At 51.3% G+C, this 25,025-nt stretch overlaps 1 protein-coding gene across 2 annotated transcripts in view; it reads left to right on the top strand.

Moving 5' to 3' along the window:
- Positions 1-21,135, top strand: part of EBF4 (EBF family member 4) — a gene marked incomplete at both ends in the record, with an annotated part of 54,191 nt that extends 33,056 nt beyond the window's left edge. For both annotated transcript variants that reach the window (XM_082857073.1, XM_082857074.1), the window contains 10 exons: positions 12,701-12,782; positions 13,566-13,683; positions 13,783-13,916; positions 14,009-14,135; positions 15,678-15,766; positions 15,891-15,956; positions 16,054-16,231; positions 16,326-16,514; positions 19,617-19,814; positions 21,065-21,135. In XM_082857073.1, the coding sequence (XP_082713199.1) occupies positions 12,701-12,782; positions 13,566-13,683; positions 13,783-13,916; positions 14,009-14,135; positions 15,678-15,766; positions 15,891-15,956; positions 16,054-16,231; positions 16,326-16,514; positions 19,617-19,814; positions 21,065-21,135 (1,252 nt within the window). The remainder of the gene's footprint in view (positions 1-12,700; positions 12,783-13,565; positions 13,684-13,782; positions 13,917-14,008; positions 14,136-15,677; positions 15,767-15,890; positions 15,957-16,053; positions 16,232-16,325; positions 16,515-19,616; positions 19,815-21,064) is intronic.
- Positions 21,136-25,025: the final 3,890 nt, after the last annotated feature.

Below are 25,025 nucleotides of genomic sequence, written 5' to 3'. Positions count from 1 at the left end.
ACTTTATATCATCCCACTGTCTTCTGACCTCCATGGTTTCTGGTAATAAGTCAGTTGTTAATCTTATTCAGGCTCCCTTGTACATGATGAGTTGCTTCTCTTCCTTACTGCTTCCCAGATTCCTTCTTTGTCTTTGTCTTTCAATAGTTTGATTATGATGCGTCTGTCTACATGTGGATCTTTTTGAGTTCATACTACTTGGAGTTCATTAAGCTTCTTGTATGTGTGGGATAAGGTTTTTCATCAAACTTGGGAAGTTTTTGGTCATTATTTCTTCATTGTTTCTGCCCCTTTTCCTTTCTTCTCTTCTGCTGAGACCCCCATTATGCATATGTTGGTATGTTTGATGGTGTCTCACAACATCATGGGCTCTGTTCAGTCTTCATTCTTTTTCCTTTCTGTTCCAGAACTGTATAATCTCAATTGACTTATCTTAAGTTCACTGAAATTTGTCTTCTGTCAACTCATTTTTCTTCTGCTGTTGAGTTCTTCTAGAAAATTTTTATTTCAATTGTTTTTCTTTTCAACTCCAGAATTTAAATTTGGTTCTTTATAATAATTTGTATCTCCTTATTGATGTTCCCTATTTGGTGAGATATTATTCTCATACTTTTCTTCAGTTCTTTAGACATGGTTTCCTTTAGTTCTTTAAACGTATTTATAATAGCTGATTTAAAGTCTTTGTCTAGTAAGTCTAACATGTGGACTTGCTCAGGAACAGTTCCAATTGACTGCTTTATGTCTCACATTTGGACCATACTTTCCTGTTACTTTGCATGTTTCATGATTATTTGTTGAGAACTCAATATTTTAATAATATAATGTGGTAACTCTTGATATCATATCCCCCTTCCCAGTGTTTGTTGCTGTTGCTGTTTGTTTGTTTAGTGACTTTCCTGGACTGATTATATAGAGTCTATATTTTCTGTCATGTGTGGCCACAGAAGTTTCTGTTCAGTTAGGTTAGTGGTCAGCTCATGTTTGGACAGGCATTTCCTTAAATGCCTTGAACCAGTAAGTCTTCAACCCTTGCCAAAATGTTCTGTGTGTGTGTTGTGGCATGCCTTCAATGCCCCAGCAAGTTACAACTTTGCCTTAACCTTTACTTCCTGCTTGTGCAGAGTTTCAGGGTCAGCCAGAGATGAGAGACTAGGGCCTTTGGAGATCTTTCCTGACATGTTCTCTTCCCTGCACATACACATGGCCTTTTAGATATCCAGAAATATATAAGAGCTTTTCAGAGCCCCCTATGAACATCTCATTCCCACTTTTTCCTTAAGTTTTTTGGCCAGACTCTCGTTTGCCTCAACCAGTGTCATTGTCTCAAGCAACAACAGTGTTCAACAATTGCTACAGGTTGTTTTCAACAAACACCCTGAGAGTAGGGTTTTTCCCACTAAGCAAGTTCTAAGTCAGGTCAAATAACAAGTCCTGAAAATAGGGCTGTCAGGAAGCTGCCAGACAGATCAAATAGTGGCAATTGTCTGGGAATACAACTTGTTGAGAAGTTCCAAATCCAATCTGTCCCTTTTAGTGGCTACTAGGCTGCTAGTTTTTACAACTACCATGGTTGCAAGCCTGGGAATAGGGCAAATTAAAACACTACAGGGAATTCCCTGGCGGTCCAGTGGTTAGAACTCCACACTTCCACTGCAGGGGGAGCAGGTTCAATCCCTCGCTGGGGAAGTAAGATTCCACAAGCTGTGCAACATGGCGAAAAAACAAAACAAAACAAAAACCCCTGCAAAATTCTCTGTTTTTACTAAGATTCAGCCATTTTTCTTGAATAAACACCCCTTGGATTGTTGTAAACCTTTTGTTAATTTTCAGAGTTTTGAAAATTTTGATTTTGACAGTTTTTGCCTATGTTCCTGTTGCTTTATGGAGGAACAGATTTTCAAAGATCCTTGCTCTGCAATTCTCAAAGTTCTATTTGGGGGCTTTGATACAGCATTCATCCTGTCATAGTAATTATGAATCAATGAGTACCTGCTGTGGGGCAGGCACTATGATAGATGCTTGGGAAAAGATAGAGAAGTTTAAGCAATGATTCCTGCCCTCTGAAAGCTTACAGAGCAGTTGAAGAGACAAAACGTAATTACATAAGCCTTTACATAACGATAAGAGGAACTAGAGAACAATATAAGGCTTTAAGACGACACTATGGAAAAGAATTTCCTGCAATGATGGAAATGTGCTTCACTGACCAATATGGTAGTCAGTAGTCACGTGTACCTATTGGGCATTTGAAATGTAGCTACTGTGGCTGAGAAATTGAATTTTAAATTTTAGTTAATTTTAATTAATTCAAACTTAAATAACTACATATGGCTACCTTACTGGATGCCACAGCTCTAAGACTAAATATTTACTTGATTGGCCAGGATGACTGTGATATAGGAGTGAATGGGGAAAATGTCCTCCCATGGGAGGCCCACAGCTCTCCTCCTCTGACTCCTGTGGTTGGACAGGCACTGTGGTCTATGGATACTCCCTGGCATGTAGCTGTGTCTGGTGAACAGTGGATGTTGTACAGTGACACTGTTGAAACAGGTCATGTCTGAGCCACTTGGCAGAGGTAAGCTGTAGTCTACCCCATTGTGGGCAAACTTAGACCCCAATGCGTAGGTCAGGTACAACCTGACAAATGCAATTTGATGAGAAGGGTTGTGGGAGCTGTGAAAGAATCAGCCCCTCCTCCTAACCCAGTGGTCAATGTAACATTCATTCTTTTTCTCTGCAGCCACAAAACAAGCTCACAGTAGCATCTGTCTCCTTCTGTGCTTTCCAGTAGGGTCTCTTGGCTCCCATACTAATGCTGCAAACACAGCCTTGTGTCTAGGGCCCATTCTGGCAATTCCCCTTGGGGAAACTGAGGTCCTATAACCTCCCTGCTGGGTCAGTGCTGAAGTGGGACTGAGGTTTTCCCTCTTGCCTACAGAATGAACTGCACTTCCTTCCCTACTCCAGCCTTTTCAGAGCTAGGTGCATTTGATGGAAGGAGATGCAGAAGGGGTTAATAAGAAATTCCCCCATGTACCCTGGGAGTCATGTGGACTGGATGCCAGTCACAAGGACAAGGGTCCCCAAGCCACCCTTAATTCAGAGCAAGGACTTATGGGAGGACATCTGGGCAACTGGGGTCAGAGTGGCCCCCGTGCTGAGACAGGAGTAGAGCCGTGGTTAATGCCCCCAGAGGATATTGAAAGAGAGAGGGAGTGCAGGCATGAAGAGGCCTGGGGACTGTAATAGGTGGAGTGGGACGTGGCTAGTGAGTGAACTGTCTGCAATTTGAATGATAAATTCTCTCTGTAAAGGGCTAGTCAGTGCTGGGGACTCGTGCCAACCTGGACTGTCTCGTCCTATGACTCGGAGCAAGGTCACCTTCTTCAGCCTCAGTCTCCTCATTTGTCAAAAGAAGCTGACGTCAGATGGTAGGGGCGGTGTAAAGTTAGGTAAGATGTATTGATGCGGTGCCAGCATAGTGCCTGCCACAATATTATTTCATCCCCCATCCCACCCTCACCCCAACTGATCCTCTTTGAGGGTAAGTACAACTGAGCCTAGACAGTAGCAGGGAAGTTTAGTTAGAGCCAGAGAAGTACATCCTGACTCTGACCACACAGATGAGCAGGAGAGGAATGTGAGCCTCTGCCAGGGGCCCTGGGAGGTCTAAGCTGGGAATGGGTCCTTCTCTAATAGGATAGGGGCAACATTCAACCTTCTGTCTATTCTCTCTGCCCTGGGTTGCTTGGCACATTGTGGAAGCTTGCCAACCCCCCACCTCTTTGTCACATGATTCACAAATAGGAAGTACCAGGGTCTCTGGCTTTGGAGCCTGGCTCACCCACCCAAGGCCAGAGGAACACATGACTTCTTCCTCCCTTCAGTCTTGGGACCCCACCTTCCCCTTTACATCCCTAAATCACTCACAAGCACACCATCCTTCTCTGTGGCTTCCATCTGCCCATCCATCCCCTGTCGCCCAGCCCTCCTACTTTTTCTCAGTCCCTCCTCCTGTTCTGTTCTTCCCATGGAATCCAATATTCTGCATTCACAGAAGATTCCCCAGGCTGGGGGATGTGCAAGGGGTATATGTGTATGTCTGTGTCCACACAGGAATAAACAGGCTTCATGCTCATGTGACCCACTGCTCCAGCCTGTCCCTGACACTCCACATGGGGTGCCCAGAGACCTCCCATTAACAGCCCCTTCACCCCTTCTTCCCTCCCCTCAGGCCCCATTAAGGGAAAGTAGAATCACCACCACTCTTCATGGGCAGCTGGGGGCCCCTTAGTAGTCTCTCCACCTCCTCTCCCCCTCTCCTCAGGCCCATGCCCAGCCCTGAGGTTTGGAGAGCCTAGTAAGTGCCCTATCAACATGTTAATCAAATTACTTAGGAGCTAAAATTGACGCTGTTCATTAATTATACAAGATTATGCTAATTGTGCATGCAAATGCATGCAGGGGAACAGAAGGTGTTCAGGCACATGGTGGGCCATTAGCATAGAGGATGGGGTGCGGGTGCATTGGCATGCTAATGTATGCGCCCCAGCTATTTATAGTCCCCCAGCCCATCTGCACTGCAGCCACCTCTGCCCCAAGTGGAGATCATGGTAGGGAGGCCAGGTCCAAGCCTGGCAGGGGTCTATGGCCCTAGGGATACTCAGCCTTAGCTGTTGCCCCAGGCCAAGGCCAGGAAGTAGCATGTGCCACCGCCACTGTGACCACCCCCACTTGGGCTTAGACTATCACACCAACCTCCTCATTCACCATCCTTTCCCTGGCCTAGGCCCTTTGGTGCCTCGCTCTCCTTGGAAGCAAAATGACTCTTCCAAATGACACAGCCAATATAAGGCACCTCCTGCTGACTCTCCATCACCCACAGGGTCCAAATCCTGCATGTTTTGGTGCCAATCCCCCAAGAGCTCTGGTCCATAGCTGCCCTCCTCAGTCCTGTCAGGCACCACTGGGCACCATGCATACCACCTACCTCTTGGCAGGACTGTTTTTCCTTTTGCATGGAGGGCTCCTGCATCCTACTTCTCTTCAAGGAAAAAAGCCCCAAGTCCTCCAAGACCCAAAATGCCCAAGATCACATGCGACTTCTAGGACTTCTTCTACCTCTCCCAGCCAGAGTGGCTGCCGCAGATTGGCCAGTTATCCTGCTGTGCCCACCATTCTATCTTCCTGGTTGTACTTTGAGTTTTTGTCTTTCTTGCTGGATTATCGTTTCCTTAAGATCTTTTTCACCTCTAGATTCTACTGCCTGACATAAAAGGTGTTTAATACATCTTTTTTAATGGATTTGTTGAGTGAGTGAATGGTCCAGCAATCTGTATCCTCCTCTGTCCTTGAGCCGGGGACAGAAAGCAGCAGACAATGAAAACAGTGGAGAGCACAGACCCTGTCCCAGATGTTCCATTTCCTCTGAGGCTCATGTCCAAAGGCGAGGCCCTTTGGGGTGAAAATTAGGAGGACCCCCTCCCCATTTCCCCACCACAGGCTGCTTTGCCAACTTTGCACTTGGAAATAAATTTCTAGTTTGACTCTGCCCTTTGCTCTCAATCTGCTTTCTCTCCCAAAGCGTTCATAGGACACTTGCTTTGAACACCTGCTCCAACCCATGTATCTCTTGCAGCTCTTCCTCTTTCTAGGTCTATATTGTCTGATAGGGTGCCTATGAGCCACATGTGACTATTTAAGTTTAAATTAATTAAAATGAAATAAAATTGAGGGAGTTCCCTAGTGGTCTAGTGGTTAGGACTCTTTGCTTCCACTGCGGAGGGCCTGGGTTCGATCCCTGCTCAAGGAAATAAGATCCCACAAGCCGTGTGTGTCATGGCAAAAAAAAAAAAAAATTGAAATTTTAGTTTCTCAGTCACACTAGCCACATTTCAAGTGCTCAAAAGCCACATGTGCACAGGGAACTCTGCTCAGTGCTTGTGGTGACCTAAATGGGAAGGGAATCTAAAAAAGAGTGGATATATGTATATGTATAACTGATTCACTTTGCTGTACAACAGAAACTAACACAACATTGTAAATCTACTCCAATAAAAATTAATTTTAAAAAATAAACAATTTTTAAAAATAAAATAAAATGGAAAGAAAATCCACCTGTGGCTAGTGGATATCATTTTTGGAAAAGTTCTATCAGACCACATTTGTGATCTAGATTTCCATTTCCCTGCTCCTGACAGGCCTGTAGCTGCAAGCATCCTTGGGCTCAGCCCAGCTCTTTCAGTTCCTAACAGCTTTCTCTTTGGAAGCGCAAACATAATTTTAGCTCTAAGTAAGTATCTCAGAGTGATGTAGGGAGGGAAAAGCTGGTGAAAGTTCTGTGCCTGATTTTTTAGGATGAGATTCCTAGAAACAGAGCTGGAGATGGGGATTCTTGTGAAAGTGATTTATTGGAGGAGAGCTCTAGGGAGAAAAGGAGTGAGGGAAGCAGGAGCGGGCAGGAGAAGCAGCTTAGCAAGGAGACAGTCTCAGCTGGAGTCTAGCTTCAGCCTGATCCTTTGGGGAGTTTGAGTATGAATAGTACTAAGAGTTGGTCCTCCTTGTGATGTCGGTCTTTCTTTGGTTGTGGGCTGCTGGTGAGGAGCATATGCTTCTGGCTGAGGATAATTCTCGAGTAGTGGGGGCAGCTGTGAGCCATTTATTTATTTATGCATTTATTTAGCCACACCACGCGGCCTGCAGGATCTTGGTTCCCCCCGACCAGGGATTTAAACCAGGCCCCCCCAGTGAAAGGGCAGAGTGCTAACCACTGGACAGCCAGGGAATTCCCCAGCTGTGAGCCCTTTAATAGCCAACACTCACAGGAGCTGCGAGTGGGGGAACCCAGGCAGGCACCAACCCACCATGATACCTGAGCACAGCCTTCCAAAGAGCAGCTCCATCCCACTCTGCTCTCCACCCCCTGAGAACCCAGAGTTTAACAGTGGACTCACATCAATCATCTCCACATTTTCCTTATGTATTGAGTGTCTCTTGAGTAAAGCACTGTGCGAGGGGAGCTTTCCTTGTGCAATGGTGTCACACCTGAGAAGTTATGTGCAAGTCACATGTTTGCACTTGAGTCATATTCAATCCAGCATTTGCTTCTTTGGTATGGAATATTCCATTGACAAGGAAAGTCCATTTTAATTTCATCCTGAGTTGTGTTTACAGGGAGGAATAAAAAGCATTTATAGAAATGATTAGGAAGGCTAGACTAAGTTCAGGATGTGGCAAGGTAGGTGTGTGGGTGAACTGCTCTTATCTTTCACTTATATCATAGGCATCAGAGTCGTGATGCATAACTTCCACCTTTTACATGCTTTATTAGCTGGATGACCACTGTTCAGAGCTCTTCATCTGGTCTTTTATTTATTGAACTTTTTATTATACAGAATGTTGAACATATAGGCAGAATAGAATAATGAACCACATCTGTCCCTCACTGAATTTCAACAATGATCAACTCTTGACTCATGTTAAAGTCCTGATCTTTAATCCTGAAAATCTTCTCAGACTGAGGGCAGCTGTCACAATAGCCAAAGGCCCCAACTAGGACCTGAGTCTCTCCTTTGCACCCCTGATGAATTTGTAACCTCGAGGAAATCCCCATGAAATGGTTAATCTGGTCCCTGCACAGCCAGCCTCTCACGGCTGATTTTGAAGGAAGGCTTGCTGCACTGTCCTGCATTGGCAGCCTCATGGCTGGGGCAGGGTTGGACTCGAAAACCCCACTTACAGGGACTTTTCCATGACTCTTGTCAGTATCAGTGGTTCATAAAGTCCCGAGTTCGTATCCTGACTTCGGCATCTACTGTGACTTTGTAGCTTAGCCTTGCTGATCCTTGGTTTTCTTATCAGTAGAGTGGGAATGATTGCAGACCTACACCACACCACCTCGGGATTATGAGAGGATTAAATAAGATAATGCAAGTGGTAGGCTCAGCAGAGTTCCAGGCACTTGCTAAGGGCTCAATAGATTAGACTTGGATCACTTAAAAAAATTTTTTTGCATAGTTTTGCATTTTATTTGTAATTCATGCTTATATTTATGGTGGTTTCTTCCAGTAATTCTAATGGCAGCTTCTAGCACTTGACCTTTCTATGAGGCCCAGATGAGGAGTCTGTGCCCCCAGAGAACCTTAAGGCCACAATAGAGATGGCACTGGGCACAGGTCATTGCCCCAACCCAGGGGGCATCCTAAAATGCTCACCCTCAGGTCAGCCAACCCTGTGGGCTGTGGCCCATCACAGCCAGGGAAAAGGGGCTTCCCCAGGCTCTCTTCCAGCCCCTAGGTGGTGGGAGGGGAGATGCTCAAAAACACTGGCACTAGGGCTCATCCAGGTTTGGGGGGTGGGGGGTGCTTCCCTGGTGAAAAGCAGGATTTTACAGGCCCTCAACAAAGTGCACATCCCTTCCTGCCTTAGGTCCCTGTAGGGTGTCCTCCTACAGCTCCCCTTCCCACTGGGTTACCTGACCCTCTCCACTTCCCAGCCTCCACATCTATCCTCTGCACAGACATGGCTTCCCAGCCTCCACATCCATCCTCTGCACAGACATGAAGACATGGCATGCACAGACATCTTCTGTCCCTCCTTCCTTTTCCCGACACCATTCTCATCCTTCCCGGACTGCTCTGGGTTCTCCTTCACCCTCCAAGGTGGAACAAAGTGTCACCCTGTGGTGCCAGCCTGTGGAGAAGTTTCCTGGACTGTCCTCACGTTATTCCCACCCTGGCCTTCCAGCTTCCGGGGGTGTGGATGGTGTGTCTGTCTCCCAGTGGTGGGGAAAGAAGGGCCCAGAGCCCCCTTTCCAAGGCTGAGGATAGCCAGGCACTGTTGGGAGGAGTGAGAGGTCTGGGGACTACTTCCGGGCACTCCTAGACCTGAACGGAAATCCCCCAACTCCAGGCCATGTGCTGCAGAATTTCAAGACTAACCTTGGAAGACAGGACCCTTTGGGTGCTACTCACCCTTTTTAAAGCATAATATTCAAAATGTTAGAAGTATGATTCTCATACAAATTATTACTGAGCGTGTGTTGAGGTTTTCTGTAACTTATTAATGAAGGAACCAGCAGAATGACAAAGCTGGTTCAAAGAAGGCTAAGAGAAACTGATATAGACAGTTGAGGAAAGAGTTGAGAAGAGAGAGAAGGAGGGAGGGAGAGAGAGAAAACAGGATATGTGAAAAATACTTGAATAAGATTGCCAAGTTAGACACAAAGCTAGTTAATGTCCATAGGACAATAAAATTGTAAGCTTTAGGGCTCATTTCTCTACCAAACAGAAGTTATTTATTTCTCCCAACAAAAGTCATTTGCACCTTATCAGTTTTCTGCAAATTAGCACCTAACTTTATAGAGTCTGGCCCCAATTAGTAGCAAATATTAGTCAAAGTTTTTTCTCCTAGAGAATTAGCTAACTCTTAGGTGGCTTTGTCAGCGTAATACTCTGGAACAGTACTGTCCAATATAAATATGATGTAAGCCATTATACATTTGTCATTTAAAATTTTCTAGTAGCCACATTTAAAAAAAAAATGAAACTGGTAAAATTAATTGTGATCATATATTTTATTTAACCCAAGATATCCAAAATATTATTTCAGCATGTAATCAACACCAAAAAATTACTAATGAGATATTTTTACATTCCTTCTTTCCTAAGTGTTTGAAATTCAGTATGTATTTTATACCTACAGCAATTCAGACTAACCAAATCTCAAGTGCTCAGTGCCACTCGGGGCTGGTGGCTGCCATATTGGATAGTGCAGCTGTAAAGCAGTGGTTCTCAAACCTCAGGGTGCATCGGAATTACCTGGAGGGCTTATGAAAACACAGATGGCTGAGTCTCACCCCAGGAGTTTCTGATTCAGTGGTCTGCAGTGGGGCCTGAGATTCTGCATTTCCAGCAAGTTCCCAGGTGATGCTGCTGCTGGTGGTCTGGACACCACACTTTGAAAACCACTGTTCCAGAATGACTTTGAAAGGACTCACTGTCATCTTTTTGCCTTATTTTCAAGTTGTAGGTGATTTTGCTTAATAACCCTGAGACTGGTGGTAGGGCTGCAGGCTGTCTGCAGTGTTAGCATCGGCTAGGCCTGTGACTGGGTGGGTGCCGGCTGATCACAGCCTCACCGACTACCATCTGGTGGTGGGTGAGATTTCAGCCACCCTTCTTCCACCATTGATGGCATTGACTGTGTGCAGCTCTGAGCTAGAGGCTCAGGGAGAAAGAAAAAGAGGACTGACCGTCAGTATCCCCCACAGAAGGCCCAGGCCTTGTGTGGCTGCTTTTTACTCAACACCACTCTGCAGATAATGCCAACGAGGCTCAGAAACTGAAATGTCCCAGGACAGGCCTGCATAGATGGAGGTACCGGCAGGGCCCTGAGGTTCTCAAGGAGGGGTGGTCTCCAAAGCCTAGAAGGGCCAGAAGAGGTTGGCCAGACAGGGAGTGAGGATTGGTGTGGACCCAAAGGACAGATGCAACCTGTACTGGGAAGGGAGGGGGTAGGAGACCTGCCAGGCAAGGGCTGCAGGAGGGGATGACAAGGGGGACCCTCCAGGGGGAGCCCGGATCCTGCAGGAAACAGCAGCCTGAGGCTTTGGGAGGCTGAAATGAAGACAGGATCGGAAGGGACCTTGGCAAGCATCAATTGCTACTCTCCTGGTTCATGAATAAGGAAGGATCCCAGAGATGTGAAAGGATTTACCCCAGGCCACACAGTGAGGCAGTGCCTGGAAAGCCCTCATCTCCAGCCACATCCCAGGGTTCTGCAGGTTTGGGAGTGGGGCTGGGTACAGAGGGCACGTGTGTGGTGTCTACACGAGTGTGCACTTTTGGGGGTCACATGAGGTGTCTGCGCCTCCAAATGCTCTGCGGGGGTGTATGGAAGGTCTACACTACATGAAAATATTCTTTGGGTGGTGTCCACTATGGATGAAAATGCGTGCCGATGTAACATCTCTATGGAAAGGGAACTAAAAACGGTTCCCAGAAGGGTGCCCATTGTGTGGGGAAATATGACAGGGGCTGAGGGGGTCACAGGCAGAGTGCAAGGGGAGATGCATCTCCAGGAAAGTGACTGCTGCCAGCTCCCAATGAGGGACGGCCCCCTTGGGACACCTCTGTCCAGGAGTGGTGCCCACCCCTCCCAGAACTTGGGGACCTCCTCTTTGGGGACTAAGCTTTCAGAGCTTGTAATAAATCTGATTTCATGTTCGTAGAGTTTGGAGGCAACTCTGATGAGTTAAATGGATATACATATCTGGAGTTCAAGACCAGGGGGCTGATAAACAGGCAGCTGCTGGAGGAGCTCATAGAGCGGCCCAGGAAGCTGTGCCATGTGCCAGGACCCCCACAGACTTTAGCCCAGCACACTACAGCTTTGCAAAGGGCATCTTCCCGGATACTCACAGAGTCCTGTAGGGGTGAAGGCAGATTACTGATAGTATCCTGAGTTCATGAAGAGTACAAATCCAGAGTATTATCCATGGTTACCTCACGGCGGAGTGGCAGGGCCAAGGCCTTACCATCCGCATCAACTGCCCGGAAGGACTGGAGGATCAAGTTCTCATGTGTTTGTCTAAAAAGCAGTCACATCGCTGCATATACTGTGCTTTTTTCTAATTACCGTATGTGAAAAAGAAGGTATTCACCGTGTAACTGTATGGTGTGTCTGACAGGTATACCATGTGTGTATGATGGCTACACGCTCTGTGTGGTTAGGTTTTTGCTATGTGTATGAGGGAGATCTGTTTGCGGGGGATGTGCCGGGGCAGGGAGTCTATTGTGTGTGAGAGGGATTTGTTGTAGGGGGAACCTCTACATACAGTACATTATATTTTACCGTAATGACGGTACAATATTTGTAATGACTGTATTCTGGGTAATCATATACAACATAAAAATGGTACACTAATGCATACACTCATATTCTTTCTGTGCATATACTATGTAGGATGGGCACACACTGTGCATGATGGTATAGATTCTGTGTGATTAGCATACCGCATGTGTGTGATGAGTCCAACCTGATGTGGAATACATATTGTGTACGCCTCTGTGAAGGTATACCCTGAGTGTGGTAGGTCTACATTATGTGTGATGGGTGTATCTTGTGAGTAGTAGTATATAAGGCATATACAGTGTGGATATAATGGGTATACTGTTGTAAGTAAACATCTTGTGGCTGATAGGTGTACTCTGGGGGAAGGATACACTATGTGATATGGATGCCCTCTGTGTGTGATGGGCATATACTATGACAAACATACATGGTGTGGGTTAAGTTTACAGGTAAGTGGGAGTACCTGCTACATATGGCGTATATAATAATTCATGAGTACTAGGTATATATAGTATATATAATGGATGTATTCTCTAGGATGAATATACTGTGTATAGATGTGACGAGTATATACTTTGTGAGATAATTAAGCACTGTGTGATCTGTACACTGTGGAGGTGGGGGATTTTCTGTATAGGGAAGTTGTCGTTGGGACAGGTCTACTGAATGTGTCACATGTACCCTGTGTGTGTGCAGCTTAGGATGGGAATATGGGGTATGTGCCTCGTGTGAGCAGGCAGAGGGGAAGTTACCCTGCTGGGAGAGGGCGTGGCAGGAAGCAGTTGGATCTTGATCTGTTTCTAGAACCCCCAGACCCTTGAGCCCACCGACCACACTGTTTCAGGTTCTTCCTCAAGTTCTTCCTCAAATGCAACCAGAACTGCCTAAAGAACGCGGGGAATCCCCGAGACATGCGCCGCTTCCAGGTGGGTCTGAGGAGAGTTCTCCCCTGCAAACCTGCCCTATCCTGATGGGGCGGCCAGGGAGGCTGTGGCCCTGCCACCCTGAGAAAGGCCCCAGGGACAGACCCCTGCACAGACCAGTGCTTTGGAGCCTGGTGCTTGCTGGGGGTGGGGCAGCTCTGTCTCAACTTAAGCTGGCTGCCAAGGGAGGCTTCATTAGAGTCCCACTTAAGGAGATGCTAATTGTGACATTTTTACATGATTAACAACCCAGCTAATTTGCATAGCGTGAAGCAGAGAGCAGCTGCCCTTAGCACATCCCCAACCTGCACACCCCGCCCAGTGAAGGGTAGGGGGGAGAAGGAGGTAGCCCCAATTTCCTCCCAAGAGCGGGGGGGCTCCTGCTGATGGGCTCTCAGGCCAATGCTCCCCCTCCATCAAAACACTCACTCCCACTTGCCTAAGACCCATTCCTGCCTTGGAGCGCTAGGGATACAGCCTGTGGTACATGTGGGTGCAAGAACAGTAGCCACTCTGCCCAAGGAGTCAGAGATTTTTCTTCAGGGCTTTTGATTTTTCTAGCTCCTGGAGATCAGTTCCCCTGGGCAGCCAGAGATTGTGCATTTGAGGGTGTCACCTAACCCAGTTGGTCCCCCTCCCACCAACTCAGCTCCAGAGGGGCTGAAGCTCTTCCCCATGCCAGTGACCCTGGACTACAGTATCCAGCCACCGGCCTCAAGTTGCCAGTGCCCCCCAGCAGTCCCTTACTGGAAGCCCCAGCCAGGCTGGCCTTGGCTCTCCCCACAGGTGGTGGTATCCACAACGGTGAGCGTGGATGGACACGTGCTGGCCGTGTCCGACAACATGTTTGTGCACAACAACTCCAAGCATGGCCGCAGGGCGCGCCGCCTGGACCCCTCCGAAGGTCAGGACCCCCAGGCCAGCCCCGGCTGCCGCGGGCCCAGCCAGCCCCAGTCCCCACCTTGGCATGGGCCCCTGACCTGGCTCCTCTCCTGCCTCCCAGCTGCCACCCCCTGCATCAAGGCCATCAGTCCTGGGGAGGGCTGGACCACGGGCGGCGCCACCGTCATTGTCATCGGCGACAACTTCTTCGACGGGTTGCAGGTCGTGTTTGGGAACGTGCTCGTGTGGAGTGAGGTGGGCCGCTCCCGCCAGTCTCCCTCCCAGCCTGGGGCTGGACCCTGCCCTCGCCGGGTCAGAACCCGCAGGCCTCCCCTCTCCCCTCGCAGCTCATCACGCCCCACGCCATACGGGTGCAGACGCCCCCACGGCACATCCCTGGGGTGGTGGAGGTGACCCTGTCCTACAAGTCCAAGCAATTTTGCAAGGGAGCCCCCGGCCGCTTTGTCTACACAGGTAAGGAGTCAGGGGGGTGAAGGGAGGCCCAGGGTTGTGGGATGGAGCCCCACGCCGCACACACCAGCCCTGGTGTAGGAGTCAGCGAATAGCCAGGCCCCCTAAGCCCCTGCTGGCACTCACCCCACATCCCAGGACACCTCCTCTCCGGACCTTCTTTCCCTGTGCTTCTGTTTCCTTCCCTGGCCTCCACGTCCTCAGACGCCCTGCCCGGACATTCTCTCTGCCTCCGGCATTCTCCAGAGCAACTCCCCCCACCCCCTTCACCTTCTGCACTCCCCAGTGTCTAGAACATCTCCACAGGGAGATTTATTTCAAAGATGCCCCCAAATAGCTTGCTGCTCCCCAAATCTTCCCGGTTGTCTTGGTTCCCCCAAGCCACCGCAGGCTTCACGTTGCATGCACACGAACACACATACACACACACCTTGCATGAAGCCAGGGCGAGAAGTTAACACGAGACAGGAGTGTAAGCTACTCCTGAAGATGTGGCTTCATCCCCCTTCCCAGGTCTATCTGACCACTGGCCCGTATCCTCTCCACCTCCACCATCTGGCACTTTTCCCCATTCCCCCACCCCACCTAACAGACATTCACCAAGCCCTTCAAGGGGCACTGGACACTCAGTAGTGACCCTACTTACTGTCGGGGAGCTCCAGTGTAAGAGTGAGGGGGGAACACAGGGAACACAGCATGAGGTGGGTAGAGTTACACAATAGAGGAGCTAGTGGTTGTCAGAGAAAACCTCCAGGCACGAGTGTGGACTAAACTGCTAAGCTGGAACCAGAGGGGTGAATAAGGAGGTAGAGATGAGGAGGAAAAGGCATCCCCGGAGAAGGAATGGCAAGTACGAAGACCGGTGAAGGAGTGCCTTACGTTTTAGGGGAAACTAAAGGAAATTCACTAAATCTAGAGTTGGAGGTGGAGAAGGTAGATAGGGCTTTGAGGCTGGTCAGATAGGTCGGGGCCAGGCTACAGGAGGAGGTGAGGAGGAGGAGGAGGGCTTCGGGAGCCAGGTCAGGAGGCTGCAGCGTCCTCCCCAGCGCCCTGGGTGTGGGGCAGCCCACTCCTGGGACACAGGCATACCCTTAACGGTCAGGTGCCGCTGAGAGGCCACCAGAGCTGTGATACATGAAGACTGTTGGGTATTTTTTTTTTCTTTTTTTATAATAAATAATTCACTCCTGATAAGACCAAATGCAGACAAAACTTTCCAGTCCTGCCCCTAGGAATACTGAAGCTAATATATATACAGTTGCCTTTTTTCTAATCACAAATGGGATCGTATAGTGCATGTGTGTTAATGCCAAGCAGCTGGCACAGGGCCTGGCTCAGTAAACATTTGTTGAATGAATGAGCAAGAAAGGAACTGAGGAAACTTCCCGAGCCTCGCTGACCCGAGTGCCCGGAGTTTTCCGAGAGGCTTGGGCTGGCCTTGGAGGAGGTCTGCAGCAAGGCTCCCGGACTGGTTGCTGGCGGGCTTGGCCCTGCTCTGGGGCCGTGCCTGGAGGGGCGTCCTCCAAACACCGCCCCTCTCCCCAGCCCTGAATGAGCCCACCATTGACTACGGATTCCAGAGGCTACAGAAAGTCATTCCCAGACACCCCGGAGACCCCGAGAGGCTGCCCAAGGTACTCAGAGGAGCGGGGCGGGGAGAAGGGTGGCCGGTGGCCGAGGGGAGAAGAGGCGGCTCCCGGCCCCTCTGCCGCCCCCGGGGCCGCCCCTCCGTCCGGCTGTTTTCCTCCTTGCCCCCAGGAAGTGCTGCTGAAGCGGGCGGCCGACTTGGCGGAGGCCCTGTACGGAGTGCCCGGCGGCAACCAGGTATGGCGCCTCCGCCCGCCTCCCCGCGCCGGGCCCGGGGCTGCCCGCTTCCCGGTGCCCGCGGCTGCCCCGGCCGTGCCCGCTCTTGTCTTCGCAGGAGCTCCTCCTGAAGCGCGCAGCAGACGTGGCCGAGGCTCTGTACAGCGCCCCCCGCGCGCCCGCGCCGCTCGGGCCCCTGGCCCCCAGCCACCCGCACCCCGCCGTCGTGGGCATCAACGCCTTCAGCAGCCCGCTGGCCATTGCCGTCGGGGACGCCACGCCAGGGCCGGAGCCGGGTGCGTCCCGCCGCCCTCGCCCTCCCAGCCGCCGGCGCAGCTCGGACTGCCCCTTCCCTGCCGGCGCGCGCCCCTGACGGCCGCTCTCCCGCAGGCTACGCGCGCAGCTGCGGCAGTGCGTCCCCCCGCGGGTTCGCGCCCAGCCCGGGCTCGCAGCAGAGTGGCTACGGCGGCGGCCTCGGAGCTGGCCTCGGCGGCTACGGGGCGCCGGGCGTGGCCGGCCTCGGTGTGCCCGCGTCCCCCAACTTCCTCAATGGCTCCACGGCCACATCGCCCTTCGCCAGTGAGTGTCCCCTGCCTCCCGGGGAGTGGCGGAGGGACCAGGACCCGGGGAGCAGAATGGGGCTCAGCCCAGCTCCATCCTAGCCTATGAGGGGTGGGGGGAGCTCCTGTCACCTGTCGCATGAGCACCGACCCTGGCCTTGCCCTCAGAGGCAAGGGCAGCCCTCTCTGTGTTCGACCTCTCTCTCTGTGCCTTTGGAGACCCAGCCCTCAACCCCGGCGCCGGGGCACTTCTTGCACTTTTAGTTCTCTTTGCTGACAGCAGTTGTGCACATCGCTTCTAGCCTTCCCCTCCTACTGAAACGAGCTTTAACACGGGGACATCCTGCTTAAACCTAGTGGACCGCCAACCTTTCCAATCTTATGCCAGGACTTCAGGAGGAGGGCTGGTGCCCCCTGCCGGAAGCCCAAGGGAACTCAGGGCCCAAGAAAAGTAGGTTTCCACCTGGCCCCACGCCCCCCAGGAGAGGCAGGGGCCTGAGGAGGAAAGACGTGGCTCCCAGCAATCTGGTTGGGCAGAGCCAGAATTCTGTGTAGTCAGACACCTGGACTCACAGTTTGTCCAAATCAGGAGCTGTCTGACATTCAGTTTCCTCTCTGTAAAACCAGATCGGTACCACCTGTTGCCTAGGGTTGTTCTCAGACCTGAATGTGCCACTGTGCATAAAGGGCCCAGACGCAGTTCAGAAAGAGTGTGTGAATTTACATCCCAGCACTGGCTGTGGGCATTAACCGTCTTCTGTCTGGCTTCTTGGGGTGGGCAGCTCAGAGCTGGGTGGATGGGCGACAGGGCATTTATGCTTTTACCATGCACTGCCCTCGAGTCCCTCCTTCCAACAGCAAATTCCAGAACAGCCTGTCTGCAGGTTCTTATAGCTTAGCTATTCAGCAGACATGTTTTTAAAGCACCCAGCTTGGGGGATAGCTCCACCCCTGCTCACCTACAAGGAGCCTCCCCCATCAATTGTAAGAGAGATTGCACCTTGAGTCCTGGGAGACGCTGTTGTGCCAGAGGAATGGGGAAGGCTGGCCAAGAAGGCTTTTCCTGCCATTCCTTCCCCTGTCCCCTGTCATATGTTTGCTATTGCTGAAGACCAACATATTTGGCACCTGCCTAGCCTTCCTTCCCATGGCCTACATCCTGAGTACTGCTCTTTTTGGCTGTAGGTTTGAGTCTGGCTCTCTACCTCTGGCCTGGGCTCAGTGTTTGGGACCAGAAGCCCCATGTTGCTGGTGTCCACACAGACCATGACCCTCCGGTGTCCCCACCAAGACTCCCGTCTCCCCTTTGCTCAGGGCAGGCTCCACTGCTCCTACTTCCCTTCAGTTCTGGACAGTATTCTTACCACCTCTCTCAGGGTGCCCCCCAGGTCGAAGCTGGTGGAGTTTGGAACACCAGCCCCCCTTCTCCGCCGCACACACAGTGCAGTCAGCAGTGGAGGAACACACTGCCCCAGTGGGCAAAAGTCAGCCACCCGGGGTCTTCCCATTCAGCCAGGAGATCAAGAATTCTACAGCTGCTTAAGCCTCACTCCAGCATCAACTGGGGACACACTGGGCTGGCCTAAGGGTCAGTCCCATCTGGTGGGATTGTCCTGTCCAGTCCCCATCCACTCCCCCTTGTGCACGACGCTTTGTGGTGAAGCTCCAGTGGGCATCATTCTCATTGAGTTTGCCAGGACGTGCCTGTAATGACCTCCGGAACTGTCCCTGCCAGAGGCTGTCTGCTCGGACCTCCCCTCTGTCTTCTGCTTCAGCCGCCAGCAGCCCTGGACTGAACCACAACTCCCAGTACTACCCAAGCTACAAAATGCGGCTGTGAGCTCTGGGCCTTGAGAGATACAGTACATTTTCTGGCATTTATTTCAAGCCCTCCACGGAGCTCCATGGGCCTCATGAGCTAGCAGTCAGCATTGTCTTAAAAGGAGACGGTGATCCATGGGGCCGAGTACATTTGGAACAGGGGCAGCTGTTGAAGGCATCACTGTTCCAAAGGGGGTGGGTGGGGGGTGTTCTGATACCAAAAGCATCTTTCTCAGGCTGCTGGTTTCTTTCAGGAAACCCCCACCCTCATCCCATTGCCCGCTGCCTGGACAACACTCAAATCACAGACTTATTGGTCTTTAGAAGAGAGAGGCAGGGAATTGTGTTCAGATGAGGTTGTAGAAAGGGGAATCCAGAGATGGCCTGGGCAGGAGCCCCCAGGAGAGGAGGCTGCAAGAAGGAGGGGCAGGCAAAGGCTGTGTGCAGGAGGCTCCCTGGCTGTTCCCAGGAGAGCAAGCCACAGCCATGGGGGCTAGGGGGTTAGGGAACAGGAAGATCTGAGGATTTGGATCTCTGTACCTTTCTTTAAAATTGACCTGCTGGAAGAGGGAGATACAGGAGGCCTCCAGGACCAGGGCTGAATATGATGAGGACCTGCATTAAGCTGGAAGAGAACGAAGTGTCAGGGGTTGGGGGGAGTGTAACTGGTAAGGGGAACATATTTGTGGGGGGAGTAAGGGTTCTTGTGTGAGCTGTGATCCTGGACAGAGGGGCCTTATAACAAGAGCCTATGTGTACCCCCCAAACTTCGTCCCCCCAACTCTGCTATGAACCCTGACCTTTGACGCTAACCTTGATGCCCCAGGGCCCGTCAGTGTTTCTTAGTGTCTCAGAATCCCAGTGGTTTGCAGCAGGAATCCTAACCTGTTCCGTTTCTTGCTCATGCCTCATCTTTGCGGGCACCTCTCAGTATCTGGTTTTGTTGGATGTTCTGGTTTTGCTTTAGTTTTTTGGGTTTTGTTTGTTTGTTTGTTTGTTTTTAACCTCATCTGGCCCTATCATCTCCAATGCTAAGAAAGGGTCTCCAGAACCCCCAAAAGGGCAAATGCTAGCCCGCAACCCCAGAGGCTCCCAGCCTGCCTCCAGACTCTACCCTGTACTGGTCTCCCCAGGACCCTCACAGCCCCCAGTGTGGGCTGAGCCTGGCACCCAGGTCAGCAGCCCACACAGGGCATACTTCTCATGCCAGGGCAGCAACCGAGCTGCTCACTCTGGTGCTGTCTCCCTGTTGTGTCTCCCACTGCCTTCCCTGCTGCGCCTGCCCCTCCCCGCCCTGGAGTCATGCCCTCTAGCCCCCCGCTGGCCGCTGCCTCCTCTATGTCCCTCCCGGCGGCTGCCCCCACCACCAGCGTCTTCTCCTTCTCGCCTGTCAACATGATCTCCGCTGTCAAACAGAGGAGTGCTTTCGCCCCTGTGCTGCGCCCACCCAGCTCCCCACCCCAGGCCTGCCCCAGAGCCCATGGAGAGGGGCTTCCAGGTGAGTGCTCTGTGCTGCCTCGCTGGAACCTGGCAGAGCAGCTGGGCCTGCGCAGCCCACTCCATCCACATCTCACAAGAGCTTCAAGCCAGGTGACCAGTTCTCCCTGGGGGTTGCAGAGGAGGGAACTCCGCAGGGGTTCAAGGAGGTCCATCTGGACCCCACTTCCCTGGGCCTCATAGCTTGGGACGGTCTCACTCTGGACCATCAAGGAGACAAGAATACCAGTTGGAGAAGGTCTGGAAACCACTTCGAGGCCTCATCCAGTTGAGCCCAGAGTAAAGACCCAGAGCAGAGCTGGAAAAACCCCACCGTGGGCTGTGTGCCTTTGACCTGTACCTCCCTATGTCCACTGGAGGGTAGCATACACCACTGTGAGAGACCAGGTCACTTGCTGGATGGAGGGGGACTGACCTTAGATAAGGTTTAGCCCAGCTTCTCCTTCCCCATTTTACAGATAGGGAATTGAGACCAGGTCACCCCTCCTGCAGCCCATTAGTGAAATGATTGTTATTTGCCATTTATCAATCTCCTCCAAGTCAACATCCAACTTAAAGCCTGGGTTCTAACCAGTAGTGTATATAGCAAGTCAAAAAGAGTTGCATCCCTTAGAATAAGATGATTCTTGGGGTGGGCTTGTTAGGTGATGCTCTAGGATAACTCAAAGTGGAACACAGTTATATTTAGCCTTGTTTCCAAGTTTTGGATAATTTTTCTTAAACTAAGTGTGCCTGGAGCTTAAAATGCAGGGAATAGGAAGGACAGAAGGCCACCAGTTTCTCCTGCAGCAAACCATGGGAAGGGGGTTAGAAAGAGGCAAGGGTGATGGAAGTGATGAATTTCGTGGGGGTGTGGGAGGAAGACATGCTGCTACCGCTGCATTAGGTATCTGTACTCCTGGAGGCTGACCTCTTCCCTTTGCTGTCCTGATACATGGCCGTCTGCTTCCTCACCTTGAGACAGGCCCTCTGAAGGAGACAGGCTGGGAAGAAGAGCCCAGAGTCATGTCTCTCGATTGAAGAAACTAGGGGGTCAAGGGCTTGGGGCTGTACCTCCTAAGAGGTCTGGGGGGCACACCTCACCTAACTGTCTGCAGTGCTGGGCCTAGGCTAGGACTGGGGGTGGCTGACTACCTTCAAGGCTCTTGATAGTTCTGCCCTCAAAAAGTGCCATATGTCCTGCATGCTGCCCCCAGTCGAGAGGGGCACAGGCTACACATGGCTTATGGCTCCCCTGCTTGGTTACTGCAGACCAGCCTTTTGAAGATTCTGACAAGTTCCACTCTCCAGCTCGGGGGCTTCAGGGCCTGGCGTACTCCTAATTATGGTAGGTCTCTGGCTGAGTCTTGCTTCCCTTCCTGACTTGGATGGGCTCTCTCCAAAAGACTTTAGCAGGGATGGGGAGTTGGGGTCCATGTCTCCCTCTCCAGGGCCCATCTAGACAGCTGTCTGGGCCACATAGCCCAGCCCAGTGGCCCAGGCTGAACAAGAGGCGAGAAGTGGCTTCCTGTCCCCTTGCAGCCAGCCTTCCTACAGGACCTTCGTCTTTTCCTCTCCCCACCAGGTCTACAGGTGTTGTCCCCACTGAGCCCGGACTAGTGGTCCCTCCAGGATTCACGCCCATGCCCTGGATGGCAGCACAGACAGATGCAGGGCCAGGGCTGCAGGCAGACTTCAACCCACAGGCCTGAACAGGGAGAGGCCTTCCTCCCTGTGCTCAAGGGCCCCTCAGTCCCACAGGCTTCTCTCACCTCCCTTGAGGCTGGTTGGAAGCCCCAGCACTGTGCTGATGCTCTCGTTAGGAGAGCATCCCGTGGAGGTGCTGGATGCCCGACCTCACTTGCTGGGTCGGTTCCTCTGGAAGAGATGGACCTTTTGCAGACCAAGGGCATCTGGTGACAGGAGCATGGGATGGGGAGTATGATAAGGAGCTCAGGGAGAGGTGGCCTGGGGAGGTCCTGTTTGCGTCTGACCCATCTCAACCATCCCGGCATCCCAGCTACTCTCCAGGACAAGGGGTGGTGCCCAGCAGCCTCAGGAGGCCTGCCTAGGCTCCCATGGAGCTTCTGACAGCCACTTGATTCTGTGGCTGCCCCACTTCCTTTGAGTCCTGAGCACTCACGCTTGCCACATCATGAATCCCGGTGGGGGCTTTGGGCATGAAGGGTGCAGAAGAGGAGGTGCCAGGCCCCCTGGTTGTGGATCTTGCCCTCAATGGATGTCTCATGGACTCTGGCCCCACACACAGATGACTGGCTGGCCCCATAGAACCATGGAACGAGTCCAGCTGCCCCTGGTCTCATACTCTGCTCTGCTGAGGTTGGAGAAAACAATAAACACAGGTGCAGGTGGCCACCCAGCCTCTCTTGTCTGCTTCCTTGGTGTGGGTCTGCTTTTCTCAGCAGCTCTGCAACTCTAAACCATGTCCCTGGGCAGCCTTCTTATACCTTGGACTTTTTCAACAGCATCAGAGTTCAACTGAGCAAGTATTCCCTGCCCCATATCTGCTCTTGGGTACTGAGTTGGGGGGGTTGGGGAGGGGTGGGAAGACCCAGGACACGGGCTCAGCCCTGAGAACTCTGGCTGGGAGCCCATTCTGGGCACTGAGGACTCAGTCCCCCAGCTGTCTGAGCAGGACCAAAGTTGGGGGTGTCAGAAGGACATTGCTGGGAACCAGAACAGAGCCAACTAAATACTACCCAGATGTACAGAGGCTCAGAAGTGAAATCCTTCTTGACTGGAGGCTGCTGGGTGGGGCAAATTTTGGCTCCTAGGATTGCGTGATTAAGTGACACCCCAAACCTCCTCCCTCCTTCCCAGGCCTAGGCACTTTCCATCTCTCCTGTCTCAGAGTTTGGGAGGATGGGTGGTAGAAAGGCAAGATTCCCAGGCTCATCTACCCAACTTCTAGGGTGAATCCCAGTTGTCCCCCGAAACGTGTTCCCTAGACCCCAAAGGTCTAGCTTTCTGACACTGGAAGCCACTTTTTTGATGCACTGTCCAGAGATCCCAGGGTCCAACTCCAGGCCTCAAGCTTCCTTTTCTCTCCTCCCGACAGCAGTCCTTTGCTCTGACCTCTGGAAACCTGTCCTTCCCCAACCCATGAGCCCATGCCTTGCAGCCCTCTGGACAAATAATACTTGCCAAGGCAGATAGGCTGGCCCTGTCCTTTAGAGTCCTCCACTTTCCTCTCTTGTGTTCCTGCCAATACCTGGGATTCATCTCACCGGGGCCTGTGATGAGATAGCCTCCTACCTAAGAATCCTGCTTTATTCTCAGTGCTCGCCTGGCCTCCCCTCAGTTCCTGCCTTCAGCCTGTGTTGCAGAGCCCCAAAGCCTGCCAGCCATGCCCTGCTCCATTCAGGCTCCGAGCAGTTTCCACGGTCCAGGGCCCTCCCAGGTTGATAATCTGCTGAGCTCTAATCCGTACCAGATGCAGGTTATTACCGGTTCCTGCAATGGGTCAGGTGCCGTGGTTGGTATAAGTAAGATGTGATATTTGTCCTCGTAGATCTCACAACTGTCCTCAAGCCACCATTTGAGTCAACACTGCCCACTCCTGGGAATTCCCTGGTGGTCCAGTGGTTAGGACTCTGCACCTCCACTGCCAGGGGTCCCGGTTTAGGGAACTAAGATCCCGCAAGCAGCACAGTGTGGCAGGTTAGAGAGAGAGAGATAGGTAGATAGATAGATAAATACTGCCCACTCCCTCATCCACAGCAGGCAGAGCTAATCACTATGATGTTTGCTCTGGACTGAATTGTGTCCTCTCAAAATTCATACATGGAGCCCAAACCCCTCTGCCTTTGTGGCTATATTTGGAGACAGGGCCTTTAAGGAGGTGATTAAGGTTAAATAAAGCCATAAGAGTGGGGCCCTAATCTGACAGAACTGTGTCCTTGTACGAAGAGGAAGAGACTCCAGAGCTCTCTATCCACTATGTGAGGACACAGGCAAGAAGGCGGCCACCTACAAGTCAGGAAGAGTCCTCACCAGGATTCAAATCAGCTTGCACCTTGATCTGGGACTTCTAGCTTCTGAAACTATGAGAAAATAAATTTCTTTGTTTAAGCTGCCTAGTCTATGGTATTTTATTATGGCAGCCCAGGCTGACTAACACAATGTTCTTCCCACATGTCTTGGTTTTGGTTCCCCAAGAAGCAGAACCTGAGACAGGTTCCCTGCTGGAGAACTCTGGAAGACAGTGTAGAACATAACTCAGGGTTTTCCCACCCGAGGGGCAGAGGATCTGGGATATTGATCCTCCAGCCCTCATCTGTCACTGCCTGGGGGCTGCTCCCAGGAGATTAACTCTCTTGACTCTTCTGGCCTGCCTGTCCCTCCTGCAGAGAAAAAGCCATCAGTAGACTTCATTGTAGGATATTGTAAGCAAATTCTGGAGCAGTGAGTCTGAGGGGGTATGAACAAGTAGAACCAACAGTTCTCTGCCACAGACCCACCAGGGTCACAAAATCATTTTTAACACAGTCTCTAGTCAGGGCCATCACTTGAGATGAAAACTATTAACCAAATCTGGCAAATATCGCACCAGGTCATTTTGTAGCCAATAAATCAGTGAGGAGTGAGTGAAACCGGACCATGAGTCATGGGTCAGTGCAAGACAAGCCTGCAACCAAGTCTGGGTCTGCATCTGGATCTGCAGCAACTCCAGCAAAGCAACAAGGGCATTTTTTCCTGGGCCTCACAGCCAGAACACCTCTCTGGGCTTCCAACATTCTCTAGTCGAAAGGGACACCATTCTCCATAGATCCAGCCATCCTGACTCAGGATGATATTAAACTGAGTGGCAGAAGCTTGGTCTTGATCTTACATAAATCTGTATGGAGAACCCACTGCCCAGTAAATGCTAGCATATTTATTTATTTATTTTTGGCTGCATTGGGTCTTCGTTGCTGCACATGGGCTTTCTCTAGTTACGGCGAGCAGGGGCTACTCTTCATTGGGGTGCGCGGGCTTCTCATTGTGGTGGCTTCACTTCTGCGGAGCACGGGCTCTAGGCACGCAGGCTTCAGTAGTTGTGGCGTACGGGCTTAGTTGCTCCGCGGCATGTGGGATCTTCCCGGATCAGGGCTCGAACCCTTGTCCCCTGCATTGGCAGGCAGATTCTTAACCACTGTGCCACCAGGGAAGCCTCTAAATGCTAGCATATCACCAGGTCCTAGCCTAGTGACAGTCCTGAGGCCTTGTAGAC

This window comes from Leucopleurus acutus (genome assembly GCF_964270905.1).
Source record: "Leucopleurus acutus genome assembly, chromosome: 16".
In the NCBI taxonomy this organism is placed as follows: domain Eukaryota; kingdom Metazoa; phylum Chordata; class Mammalia; order Artiodactyla; family Delphinidae; genus Leucopleurus; species Leucopleurus acutus.
This window is presented reverse-complemented; position numbering and strand designations above follow the sequence as displayed.